Source organism: Geotrypetes seraphini, chromosome 5, assembly GCF_902459505.1.
Source record: "Geotrypetes seraphini chromosome 5, aGeoSer1.1, whole genome shotgun sequence".
In the NCBI taxonomy this organism is placed as follows: domain Eukaryota; kingdom Metazoa; phylum Chordata; class Amphibia; order Gymnophiona; family Dermophiidae; genus Geotrypetes; species Geotrypetes seraphini.
Genome location: NC_047088.1, coordinates 149,670,493 through 149,685,039, shown reverse-complemented (window position 1 = coordinate 149,685,039; position 14,547 = coordinate 149,670,493). Strand labels below are relative to the sequence as shown.

Sequence of the window (14,547 nt, the reverse complement as noted above, 5' to 3'; positions counted from 1 at the left end):
TTACAAAATGAAATGCAACATCTCTATAATAAATCAAAATTGGAAAATCCAGTAGATTATACTTTAATTACTTAACAACATATTTGTCTTTTCCACATTTAGTTTTAATTGATTATAGTAAAGCCACTGGCATATCATGTTCAAAGATATACTCAAAAATTCAAGCGTTTCTTTATGAGAATGTTTAGTCCTGAAAATAAATTGTATGTCATTTGTATAAATTTAGTATTCCTCTCCCAAACTATTCAGTAAGACATTTGAGAGGCTTCAAAAAGATAGTAAAGATGTTAAACAATGTTGCACAAAGGACCAAGCCCTGAGTTACTCCATGACATATCACCATACATTCAGATTTATCCATCCCATTAAATATAGAAAATTGATGCAAACTCTGAAAGGATTGAAAGCATTTATAAACCTTTCTGGTAATCTCAATTACATTCAATCTTTGCAGTAGAATTTCATGATTAATCATGTTAAATGCTGATGACATCTAAAGACACCAAAATAAAACTTTCTCCTTTAGAAAATCCTGTATGCACTACATCTAATAAAGAAATTAATAGTGTTTCAGTGTCATAATCATTCCTAAAACCAGATTGGAATTTATGTAGGACATGATTTGTATTCAAAAAGTCTGTCAATTGAAGATGATCACTTTTTTCAACAATTTTTGCCAGGCTACAGCAGTTTCAGAAATTAGAGTGGTTCCACCACTTTGTTGTCATTGCATTTGTTCATTATGCATTACAGATTGGATGCTTTAGCTTGGGAAGACTTCACCTTGGACAGGGTAATTTTGGAGGAAGCCATGGCTTCTCATCTGGATTAGTGAAGTCTGGGTACATCCCTCCTGTCTAGACTGGTGTAGCAAGATATAAGGAAAGTGAAATATTGATCTTACATGTTAATTTCCTTTCCTTGAGTCAAGCTAGACCAGTCCAGATCCCATTGCAAAAGACTGTGGTCTACTGTAATATGTTCCTCGCTGATTATTGGGACGTTGTCAAAAGATATCTTGCAAAATTATGCCAATTCCCCTCCTTCCTCTCATCACGGGACTCTCTTTGGATGGATGTGTGAATAGTTTACTTTTTAATTCTGTTTTTGTCAAAATTATACAGGCAAATTCCAAGACTGCCTCTGTAGAGAGCACAACCCTTTTGTTTAGACTGGTCAGCAGGAAACAAGAAAAGGAATTGATCAGGTAAGACCAATTTTCAGCCTTTTTACATTGAATAGTGACACTAAGTTGGAAAATATTAGCTTGAAATTCCTTTAATCCTTTATTGTGTATGTTTTGAAAATGCTGGTCTTTGTAATTATACTGTGCTATGAGGTTTACATGGCTAAAATCTCTCTGCAGAATAAGAATGCATTACATCTATACTCGGTGAATGGGAAGTACTTAGTATCAGAGAACCTAAAGGAACAAATATCGGACATGTGCGTGTGTGGTGAGCATATTGTGATGGGCAGCCTGCAAGGATTTCTGTCTATACGTGATCTTTACAGGTAATATGCTGCTGATATTACCAAGGAATCTCAATTAACATTCAGGAGTTCCATATATAAATATATAAATCTGTGTACATGCAACTTGTTAAATAATAATTATATCCCAGTCTAATAGACAGGAAGAGGTCATTAACACACATCTATTCTCCAGTATATGTGAATTATGCAATTTGTCAGAGCAGTTTGGAAATGTGAATTTTATAAGTTCAAAAGCAGAGTTTTACTCTGGATTGAAGTTGAGGTGGCAATGTTTGAGAAGATGAGCTCTGAGGGCAGTCTTGTTTAGTTCCATTTGAAAACATATTTATTTAATCAAGGAAAAGGAAATAAGTAAATCAAAAATGGCTCCATCAGTTTGGTCCAAACCACTGTGCTAAAAAGTGAATTCACCATGTAACAACATGTTGGGGGGGTTTGTTCCTGGGTAATAAGTGTTCTTCTTAATTGCCTACGCCACAAAAATGTAGAAAATGGCTATCATTCCCCTCAAACTTTGCTTTTGTTACCAAGACATTGATATTTTGAAATTTACCTTTTATGCAAAACATTCCAGATTGATTCCAAGCTGAATAAACTTAGGGGCCCTTTTACTGAGATGCAAACATCCGTAGATGCATTTTGCTAAGTATGCAGCCAATTTATTTAGATAAGAGGGGGAAATGTATTCCATAGAACATTCTGCTAAGATATGTGATGCATATAAGGCATATTTCGGCATGCCTTTTGGGGATCAAGACAAACCTTGGGCACCTTACTTCACATGCGATCACTGCCCAAAAACTCTGGAAGGTAAGACAATTTTGTTTCTTACTAGGATGGCAGAATTTTAAATTTTAAACATTTTAATGCTATTTGAAAATATATCATATATGAAATATGTTGCGAGAACCTTGTACAAATTAGTCATAGGTGAAATAAATTTATTGTTTTCATTACCACAATTTCATTTTGTTCTTCTACAAGATGGTACAGAATGGAAAAGAAAACCATGAAGTTTGTTATCCCAAGAATTTGACAGGAGCCCACTGACCACTCAAGCAACTGCTACTTCTGCATGGTGGACCCTTCCAAATGTCAAACTGGCAAGCAAAAATCTACAATAACATAACCAGACATTCCTTAATCTATCTATGCAATGCCACATTGTCCTAAACTCTTCATACCCACTCCCCCAGAGAGAAAGCAGCTGTCTTCAGAAGCGATCAGCAAGTCAGAGAGTGAGGGAGATATTGTAGATCCAGTTTGCAATTTCAGTGGTGCAGCTGATGAGAAAAACCCATACTATCCAAACCAAAAAGATCTCAACAACTTAATCAGAAATCATGGTCTCACCAAGTCCAGTACCAAGCTTTTGACATCAGAGGCATACAAAGCAAAAAACTATATGACGGACTATTAGCAACCCAGGCAGCAAGACTAGACCACCACCTCTCCAATCTGATGACCACAATGCCGAACTACAAAACCTTCAGGAAATAATTGAAAACCATGCTAGTCAAGAAATTTGTCAATTGATATAGCTAAACCTTCCCGACTCGCCAGATCCTAATGCATTTTCCAACTATCAACCTTGTAATCTCCCAGGCCAATTATTTTGTAAACTGCCTAGAATGGGATAGAAGACACCAATGTAATGTAATGTAAACTCAAGCAGTGGAACTTGTTGGATAAAAGTGAGCAAGTCACAGATCAGAAGAAGCATCACCAAGCTTTTTCCACCTTCTTCACCCATCAACATAGGCTCTGCTTCTGCCACAATGTGACCAGTCTGTTTGAGGCAATTGAAATCGCCTGTAACCCTAAAGAGTGGTGTCTCTTCATTGACAGTTCATCCAGGAGCATCAAAGCCATGCTGCTCTAAAATGGGAACAATTGCTCATCTCTTCCACTGGCTCACTCAGTGCACCTGAAAAGACCTTACTAGGCATCTTGAAGTATGATGAGTATGGCTGAGAGGTCATCGGAGACTTCAAAATGGTGGCATTCCTAATGGGTCTCCAAGGTGGCTTTACCAAGTATCCCTGCTATCTCTGCCTTTGGAAACCACAAACAGCAGCAAAAAAAGGTCTGATGGATCTTCAAAGTAACTAACTTCTGTCTCAAGCACTGGACTACCAGTCATATACCATATAAATAATATAATTGAAAAAAGGAGGGTGTCTCAGTGTGAAGGACCAGTGAAAGGAGAAACCATCTCCACCACTCACATGCTAAGGTGAAAGGTCTAATAACCTCCACCTGCACACCATCATCGAGTCCCTCCTGTGTGCACCCACCAACCAAATCAAAACATAAGGTGAAATAAGGTGAAATTCAACAGTGATAATAATAAATCACATATTCACAGTGCTGAAACAGAGAAAAATACTTTGAAGGTCCCTCCAGCTGACTCCCAGAATAAAAAAGGAAAACTTAACTTGCAGGCATACTTCGTAAATGAAAAACAAAGGCAAGGAGACACTGTAAACTGCCAAATCAGATGAAATTCAGGAGTAGGTTCAACCAGCCCGGTTTCGGGGACTCTAGATCCCTTCCTCAGGAACCTGTAACTTTGGACGGACAGCACTTATTCAGCCATGAGCGGCAGATAAAGCAAACAAGCCAGCCTGGAGAGAGGGAGGAACAGCAGGGACACAAAGGTGCACTACCAAAGGTGGAACTGACCACAGTGGACCAAGTTCTCTATGGGGAGAAACAGCATCAAATGGGAACCACTGGTAGACCCCCAGAAGGTGCTGATTCCACCACTGCACAATAAATTGGACCTAATGAAACAATTTGTCAGAGCTCTAGATAAGGAGTCAGCAGCCTTTAGGTACCTTCAAGACATCTTCCCTAATCTGTCTGAAGCAAAGATTAAAGCTGGTGTCTTCGTCGAACCACAGATAAAAAAGATCCTGGAGTGCAAGGAATTTCCCAAGAAGCTGACTAGGAAGGAGAAAGCAGCTTGGAACAATTTTGCCGCAGTGGTTCAGGGCTTCCTGGGCAATCACAACACCAGAAACTATGTAAAATTGGTTGAGAATCTGGTGAAGAATTACAGTAAAATGGACTGTAGGATGTCTCTCAAAGTTCATGTCCTTGATGCTCATCTTGAGACATTCAAGGAGAACTTGAGAACATACTTAGAGGAGCAAGGTGAGTGCTTCCACCAGGATATACTGGATTTCGAATGCTGCTACTAAGGATGATATAAAGAATATGATGGGAGATTACATCTGGGGGACTGATTCATGAAAGTGACTTAAAATATGCTCGAAAAATTACACAATTCTAAATCTTCTGTGGTCATCTTTGTATAATATAAATACGTGTTAATTGTGATACATATGTTGCTTTTTATGACTTTATGAGAATGAAAAGATGAAAATTCTGCATTTTTACATTCTAAATATATAAATTGTAAAATTTGATTCTCCTGGTCACAAAAGCAAAGTTTTACGGAAATTATAGACATTTTCTATACTTTTTAGACATGAGCAGTTAGGAAATTGCACTTACTACCCAGGAACAAAAATTGTGTTACATAGTGTATTCTTTAGAGGAAAGATGAATTCCACAGAAGCTGTGACACTTACACACTAACCTAGGAATATAAATCTTTCTTATTTCACAATTATAACAACACTAGTAATAGTGTTCAGTAGAATGTTTCAGCTAATATATGCCTTTCAAAATGACACATTTATTTCATAGCAAACATTAAGGCTTGGAAAATATCCTACACTTACCACAAAATGTGTACATACAGTTATCTATTTCTTGTAAAGATGTCTTTGTCCCTCCTCTTATTGAACGGAAGCTTCTCACCATGATCCAGAGCAAAATCCTTCCTTCTCTGCTTTTTGGCTGAGGTCTTTCCCTCCATAGCACATCTTTTTTTTTTTTCTTTACTAAATTTTCAATAATTCACAAAGCATATCTTGCTTAAGAAAACCAGAATAAAATAACATTACATTACATCACCAAACCCAGGTAACTAATTAATTAATCTTCCTTAGACCGCAATTGAATCAATAAGAGATCGTAATATAGTGAAGAGAAATTCAAATCAAGAAAAATAGAAAAGGAATAGGCTTAATAGCGGGATCCCGATATATAGATAAATGTTCTTTTAATACTAAATGCTCTCTTTAGACAATTTCTTCATATCAAGAAAAACCCGTAATTGCTCTGGTGCTAAAAATACATACTTAACTCTAAGATATTTTACCAAACATTTACAAGGGTAAGCTAATAAAAAAGTTGTACCCAAAGTCACTGTTTCAGTTCTCATAGCCAGATTTTTCGTCATCCTTGTGTTTGCCTAGTGACATCCAGATAGATCCAAACATTTTTCCCCAGAAATAGCAATTGTTTTTTAGCATTTGCATCTTGCTAAAAAACAAAAAGAAGCCTATAAGGTAGCTCTCAGTGGTACTGAAACCCTAGTTTCAAGTAATTCTGTGAAATTCAAAGGGTCTCATATACTCAGATTTCCAACTCCTTCCTCAGGTGTGGCTCCCCTTTCGTTCTTCACAGGAATATAATATATACAATTAACTGGAGGTGAGTTCTGGGGAATATTTCAATACTTCAATTATATATTTTTTAAACACATCCATAGGAGACACTCCCAGTGATTTCAGAAAATTAAGGAAACCCACATTCAACCTCCGGTTATAGTTTTCTAATTGCTCTATTTTTAAATTAAGTTCAACTCTATCCTTGACCATCTCAGAAGATAAAGTTTGTAGATTTTTCATCTTGCCCTTAACCTGATTAAGTTCTAAATCAAATTGTTCCTTAGTACCTTGGAGTTTTTCACCCAAGGCATTTATAGTACTTACAAGCATTACAAGTTCTTGTGAAGATTTGTCGACTGAAGTGTTGATCTTCACGAGAGCCTCCCAGATGTTCTCTAAAGTTACTGCCTCTGGTTTTTCTAAGTGGGAGGAAGTCTTCATGATTTCTCCCACTTCCCCTTAGTAACTCTTACGGTTTCTGCCCCTGCAGCTGGGGTCTCCCTCACATAAGAAACAATGTGGGACTCCTCTAGTTCAACCGCGATAGACTTCGGGTGCAGCGATGAAACAGGCACTGGGGGAAGAGCGAAACCTCTCTTCCAGTCGGGGATCCACCAGATGCTCCTCCGGTGTCAACTCGGGAACCTATTCCGATGAACTGCTGCAGAGGGGTAGATGTCCAAGCCACAGGGAGATCAGCTCAGACATTCCCCTTACGTTTAGTATGTGGCATAACTACCATGCAAATGGGTAGCTTAGGCAATCAAAGAACAACTCCAGCAAAAGGTATTATTCAGAGATGCCGAATTAGTGTTGCTGCCATCTTGGATCTCTCAGCTTCCTCCTCCATTGCACATCTTGTGGTCCTTCTGTTGAAGGTTAGCACCTCTCCTCCTCTCCGTTGCCCCCCCCCCCTTGTACCTCTTTGGTTGTTTGCCGGCCTGAGCAGCATCTCCAATCTGCTGCTCGTGCCGGTCTCAGCTCTCCCTTTGAAGTCACTTCCTGGTCGCAGGACCTGGAAGTGATGTCAGAGAGAGAACCGAGGCCAGGTTGGAGATGGTGCTTGTGCTAGCAAAAAGTCAGAGAGGTACGAGAGGGGAAGGGAAGGTGCACATGCGGCAGGAGGGCAGGGAAGGAGCAGGGATGGAGAAGATTGCTGGGGGTGCCACCACCCCGGGCACTACCTACCCTTACTATACCACTGGTCATAGCTATCGTCCTAAGATCTAAGAAGCCAACAACTGTCGCAGCCTCTACTAAGACTTGGAAAATGTTTCAGCGCTGGTGTGCTAATAAGAATGTAAAGCCTTTAAGAGCTCCAATGTCGATGGTCCTAGCATCTCTCCAGGCTGGACTTGAGAAGGATTTGGCGGTGGGCTTCCTCAAAGTGCAGGTGGCAGCCTTCTCATGCTTCAAGGCTCAATTGGAGAAATTTCCACTAGCTTCCCATCCTGACATAGCTAGATTTTTGAAGGGTGCGCTCAGGCTGCATCCTTCTGTTCAGCAGCCCTTTCCATCGTGGAACCTCTACACTGTTTGGCAGGGCTTCAGTAAGACTCCATACAACCCTTTGCAGGAGGCTTCCCTAATGGATCTTACTGTTAAGACAGTTTTTCTGGTGACTATCACCTTGGTAAAAAGAGTCTTGGAGTTGCAGGCACTCTCTTGTAGAGAGCCATTTCTGAAATGTACAGAGGCTGGAGTCTCTCTGCGCATGGTACTTTCTTTTTTGCCAAAAATGGTTTCTGCCTTTCATGTAAATCAGGAAGTCCGGCTACCCTTATTCCAGCCCACGGGTTCGAAAAAAAGAGACAAAATGTTAAAGTTGATGGATGTTAGGAGAGTTTGTCCCCGTCCCCGCAGGAACTCAATTTCCGATTCTCGTCTCCACAAGTTTTGTTGCTATCCCTGTCCCTGCCCCATTCCTGTAAGCTCTGCCTTAACTGCACAAGTCTCAAACAGTTATGATTTTAAAGTATTTGAGGCTTGTGCAGATGAGGATGGAGCTTGCAGGAATGGGGCAGGGACAGGAAAAGAACTTGCATGTATGGAAAAATGAGTTCCTGCGGGAACGGGAAAAAATGTGTCCCCGTGTTATTCTCTAATTGTAACCACATCTATTACCTACACAGAAAAGTAGTAATAGTATCACAAGAAACATGATATTGAAATGGAAGTATTATTAAGCATATCTTCTTTCAAACTTTTCTCTTCCAGCCTGAGTATCAGTGCTTCTGCTGTGGCCATGCGAGCGCCAATCCATTGTGTTTCTGTGACCAAAGAAAACAGCCATGTTCTGGTTGGACTACAAGATGGCAAACTAATCATCGTTGGTGTTGGCAAACCATTTGAGGTAACAAAAAACAACCCACCATATTCCAGAACTTTGAGCATAGAATAATGGAGAAATTTAGAGCCTAATATTCAGCCCATGGTAGTAAGCAGCTTGAAGCTGTTCACAATCACGGGCTGAATTAACCCCAGATATTCAGTGCTGAGGCATATCCAAGTTAGTACAACAATCTGGAAATTAACTGAGTACCAGCTGATATTCGGACAAGTGTCTGGTTATCCTGGCGGACAAACTTAGGACTAGGGTTGTACACATAATGGAAGTAGGGAATATGGCTGCTTCTGCTAAAGCGACCTCTGCTACTGAGATCTGTTACTTAGGGGGATAAATCTCAAAAGATTCTTCCCTCCTTTTATTCTGAGTTGCAAGAATGCATGTGTATCAACCAAATGTGCTATTAGAAGGGGAAAAAAATTAGATAAAAGAGGGAAAATCTGGTAACAAAATAAGGAACATTTAATGGAATATGGCTGCTTCATCCTTAACTATTTCTGAAATAAGATATTTTTTAAACGATGTATAGGTTATATATATCATAGTTAACACACTACACTAAAGTTCCCTAATGGGAAATATTTTAACAAAATCGTATTAGTCAAACAATTCCCATATATATGAAAAAGTGTATTATATTACTAATACTTCAAACTGTATGGAGGAACAGGCCTCAGTACTGGAGCCTACGCACAGTCGTATTCACAGACTGAACTTATCGGCGTAGTTGCTCTGCTCCTTTACTCCAATCATTGGCCATATTCCTAATTTAAATCATTTATTATAACCTGTTTTATTAAATAATGAATATTCTAAAACTCATACCGTTAATTATTTGTCTTGTTAAACGTTTATCAACATACTCTATCAACTTGTTCCTTTCATCTACACTATCTCATATAAGTGAGACATAGCTGAAAAGTTTTTATCATTTCTTGATTTCAGTCAGCAACAACCATTCTTCAAGTTTCTTATTACATTAAGCTATTGCTAGAAAGTTGTTAAGGAAAGATTACTTAGCTTTGGACAGTGCTTATGTATCATAGAAGTACCAACGTGGCCAGCGTTTCGTGGAATTCAGTTTATATCCACTGCTTCAGGGCCAATTTATATCAGTACCAAGCCATTTATTGTATCAAACTAACAGCAGTCTCTTGATACAATAAATGGCTTGGTACTGATATAAATTGGCCCTGGTGCCATGCAGGGAGACAGGAACTACAAGTCCTGGCAGGCAGAGCGCCTACAGCATGACCCCTGGTTGTAAGCAGGTGGCGTGATGTCATATTCCACCAGAGCATGCTGTACTAGTGCCATGATGAACAGTTGAGGTGGAATGAAAACGGAGGCCTCACAAAACTGGTGCACACAGCAACCTGCAGACTTTGGGATTAAAAATTATATGAACCAGAGCAAGCAACCCCTTCCACCCCATGCACCTCCTCCTCTTCCCCCACAGTGCATGCAATACTACCTGCTATAGGGAGGAGCGGGGTACAGCACATCACTAGCACCTCCGCCTGTGACTGGTAAGCCACTACCTCCGGTTTCGTTCCACCTCAACTATTTCGGCCGCTTGTCATAGCAGTAGCACAGCATGCTCCAGCAGGGGAGGTTCCCAGTGCCATGTTTGTCGGGGGTCATCAGGGAAGGGCCGTCATCAGCAGTGGGGGACTTTTTTCATTTTTTTTTTATGGGACAGATATTTTGCATGTGGAACACACACAGCATAGCATATCTGTGCCATTGAAAAAAACTGAAACACAAAATACAAAAAATCACTCTTGTATTGCTTGTAAACTTACTATGCTAGTGATTGATAACTTTTTCCTAAGTTTTACGCTCAGAATCATGGAGGTACCATAACCTCACTGCCCATTCATCGCGTATATAAAGATGGACAAAAATTTTGTGCCTGCTTCAGGGAACCAATGATGATTTACAGCAAATATCTAATAATGGGCGAGCGTGATTCAAAAAAAAACTAAACCTCACATAGTTAACACACAGTGATTCATACAGTTTCCAAGCTATAAGATAAGTTTGCATTTTTCTTTCCATTCTAGACATACACAAGTTTAGCCCTAGTGGCATGCTATAAGTTTTTATATATTTGAAATTTTTGTACGCGATGATTGGGCGGTGGGGTTATGGTACCTCCATGATTCTGAGCTTAAAACTTAAGGAAAAAGTTATCAATCACTAACATAGTAAGTTTACAAGCAATACAAGAGTGATTTTTTGTATTTTGCATTCTCTTCTTTAATATTTCACAAGTCGAGTGATAAAGTGTTTTGACCCTATTTCTGTATATTGAAAAAAACTAAGCAGACCTTTCTAACACAGTTACCGATGCCTGTCCGTTTTTTCCGATCACTAAAACCCCTGTTTTTATTTTTTCATAGCCAAGTGATGTTGCTGTATCAATCGCTTGGTTATTTTGCATGGGGTTTTAACTAATTTTCATGGCCGGATCAGAAAATGGACAATCAAGAGGAAAAACATGTGATGAGCCATTTTGTATTTTGTAAAAGTGATCGTCACTAAAGCTGTCAAAACATGTTTAGCAACGATTGCTGACTTTAGTGCATTTAGCAGGTAGTGTTTGGTGCTGTACCTTCCTAAGCAGGTCCTTCTTATGTGACTCATGGATATTAGTGCTATTATGGTACGGTAGAATTGCTCTTCAGGTCTTTGGTGACGTTTGTAGTGACTTCACAGTTTGCCTGCTACTGGATTTTGGATTTCAGTTTAGATCACACCTTTCTCAGTAATAGCTTAAGGCAAGTTTCATTCAGATACAGTAGGTATTTTCATCATCCTGGAGGACTTACAATTTAAGTTTTGTACCTGATTCAATGGATGGTTGAGTGACTTGTCTAAGTTTTCAAGGAGCAGCAGTGACATCCCTGGTTCTCAGCCTGCTGCTCTATTAGGTATAGTTAATAGAGCTAGCACATATTATCTATATTAGCTGTACATAAGAATCGCCTTCTCCAGATCAGTCTTTCGGTCCATCAAATCCGGCGATCTGCACACGCGGAGGCCCAGCCAGGTGTACACCTGGTGTAATTTTAGTCACCCATATCCCTCTAAGCCTCTCGTAAGATGTGCATCTAGTTTGCTTTTGAATCCTAGGAAGGTGGATTCCGCAATAACCTAATCTTTGGTAACTCAGACTCTTACTAAAGGCTAGCAGAGCTGAAGCCTGATGGCCATTTGGCAACCTACCAAAAACACTAAGGTTTATGGCTGCTAGTCACCTCAGGACTTTTTGTTAGTGCTGCCAAAATATCACTGTCTACATGGCCAACAGGAAGATACTGAACTGGCAAGCTAAGTATTAAAATATCCCATGCTTGTTTTAAAAGTATTTCCCTATAACTTCATCAAGTGTCAAGTCTTTGTCGTTTTTGGCGGAATAAAAAAATCAATCCACTTGCTCCCTTGGGAATGCCTAAGTGACAAGAGAAGGAGCCCAACAGCTGCTCAAATAACTTCCCGGGCTTACATTTTAGAAGAAACTGAATAGAAAAAGTAAAAAAATATTTCCTTACTTTCAAGGTTTAGCAGACAAGTAACAAGACCTCCTTTCTTCTCAGGAATAAAAGAAGTAGGAGCAGTGGGGAAATGGGTAGGGAGAATACTCAATTCTCCTCTAAGATGTCCCCTAACTTAGCTTCATTTGGGGGGGGGGGAAGATGATTGTAGAGCTTCTTCTTTTTCAACTGGGTACCGGTTCTCCAACTAGTCCAGGAGTCCTTTCCAGAACTCATCCAGAGCTGCAGGATTAGCCTAGTATTCTTCTGCTGGAGACAGAAATACTGAGCATTCTAGGCTGCACGGTACCCTTATGGGGTGAATCACTACAGATCTCTTAGGGAGAGGAGGAGATAGTGGATGCTTTATCTGCCATCATGTTTCCATAACTTATTTTTGTATTGTATATGTATTACTGTTTGATTTGCTTCAGATACCTTTGTAACTGCTAGTTTTTCTTTTTCTTCTTCTTCTCCTCCTGGATTCCTCTGTACAGGTGCGATCCAATCAGCTTTCTTGGAAACTATGGGGATCTAGCAAGCGTCTGAGCCAGATATCGTCAGGAGAAACTGAATACAACACACAGGAGCCTCACTGATTGACTGTTGTTGTGTCTCGCCCATGGCTATTGATTCTAACAGTTTAATTTGAAATATACCTTTCAGCATGACAGCCACCTGTCTGTTGTACATTTCAGGAAACAATGTAGTGTCTCAACATCACATACCCTATAGGACACTGTGTATACCAAAATTTAAAGCATAATTGGTATGAGGAAACTCAGGTGTGTTTAATGAACCTAGACTGGCAGCAAAACTCATGCCAGACAGCCTGAAGCGTGGATTTAAAACATCAAAAACAGCTTATGTAATACTATTTGAACTCTAAATGAGAAAACAAAAAACAGTTTGGGAGATTTCAAAAAGCTATCATGGTATACCTGCTTTTTTTTTTTTTTTGGCAATCAGCTGGTTACTAATTGCTCAGTTAATAGCTATATTAATGCCTTTTTATGATGAAGTACTTGATGTATTACGCAGGGAACATTTTTATTGCACTACCTTACTTTCAGTAGAAATATGCATTCTCTATCCCTGAGAAACCTCATATTTTTAAAGTTTATTCCAAGGTTTGTTAAAGATTCACATGTGTATCATTCCTGGTCGAAGATTATATCTGATTTCACAGCATGAATTGTTAAATAGAGGCCCAGCTTAGCTAATGAGGTTTGGTCTGTTTGCCACACTAATACAGTTGATTTCCTGGAAACTATATTCCATTTATAGGATAAATTAGCATTTAGTTCCCCTTTTTTTTTTTTTTTTTTGCTAATGTTCTTTGAAACATTCTGCCTAACTTATTGGAAAGGAGAGCTCAGCAGTAATATTGTACAAACAGACTAGGCCTAATACCAGTCATTCCAGTTTGAAGTGAGTACAGTATTTTTCAGTGCAACTTCTCACAAGTTCTAGATGGTGTTCATTTGATTAATCATAAGACCCTCAAATTTCCATATAGAAAAACATTAATCCACCAGTGAGTAATATTCCATACTATCACTGGGTTATGTTATGTTAAAAAAAAAAAAAAAATACATTTGGAATATATTTTTAGTAAACACAGAAAAAGTACTTTGTACTTAGCAGCAAGCAAACAGTTCAAATGCTATAATATATGTGTTTTGAAATTAGATTTAATGAATCACCTTTTCTAATTATGAACCCAAAGCAAGTTAAAGTCAAGTACATAAGTTATTTTCCTGCCTATGTGGGCTTGCAATTTGCATTTGTATCTGAGGCAATGGAGGATGAAATAACTTGGCCAAGGTCACCAAGAGTATTAGTGGGAGAAGCAAGAGTTGAACTCTGACTTCCTTGGTTTTCAGCCTGCTGCTCTGATCACTGGTCTGCTGCTACCCCTCTCCTTGTTTCTTCAATGGGATTGATAGGCTGGCTGAACTCAGTTCTGCAGATAGGGCCAGTGCTTTGTTCAATGGTTCCCTAGTACTCAGTGCATGAGGAGAAATAGGAATTAGATTGAAGCTATGTAAAATGATAGTGCCTTTAAAATAATGTGTTTTGCATTAATTATTGCAATATCTTGGGCTACCTGTGCAGGCAGATCCGACTGGGTTTTCCCTATGCACTTGTTTTTATAAATATAACATTTAACTAATAGCAAATATAAATGCATGAGATGCCTAGTTTGTCTGAATATCTTGTACTTCAAAGAAGACTACAATATAAGAAAATATGTAGAAATTAGGATGATCTGACTGCACTGCAATCACAGGATGCCTCATTAACCATCAAAAATGCAGAAAACATTTGCAGTACTCTTAATTTATATCTTAAATTATTTTTTATATATAGATATATAACATTTGTGCAGTTGGCAGTGGCATCAGCCCTCATGTATATGTTCTAATTTGTAGCATCTCTCTCTCTCTCTCTCTCTCTCTCTCTATATATATATATATATTTATATTTACTCACAGTGGAACCATGCTCATAAATCAAGTTTCTCGTATATCAAAGCGAGTTTCCCCATAGGAATGAATGGAAACTCGCTTTGATTCGTTCTACCTCCTCCCCCCCTGAGGCTACCGGCGCTGCTTCATCACCCCCTCCCCCGAGA

At 39.1% G+C, this 14,547-nt stretch overlaps 1 protein-coding gene across 3 annotated transcripts in view; it reads left to right on the top strand.

The window, feature by feature from the left end:
• The window catches only part of NBEAL1 (neurobeachin like 1), a 400,332-nt gene extending 386,809 nt beyond the window's left edge, over nucleotides 1–13,523 (top strand). For all 3 annotated transcript variants that reach the window (XM_033945971.1, XM_033945972.1, XM_033945970.1), the window contains 3 exons: nucleotides 1,367–1,515; nucleotides 8,241–8,376; nucleotides 12,407–13,523. In XM_033945971.1, the coding sequence (XP_033801862.1) occupies nucleotides 1,367–1,515; nucleotides 8,241–8,376; nucleotides 12,407–12,508 (387 nt within the window). In that variant the 3' untranslated portion in view covers nucleotides 12,509–13,523. The remainder of the gene's footprint in view (nucleotides 1–1,366; nucleotides 1,516–8,240; nucleotides 8,377–12,406) is intronic.
• The last annotated feature ends 1,024 nt before the right edge of the window (nucleotides 13,524–14,547 follow it).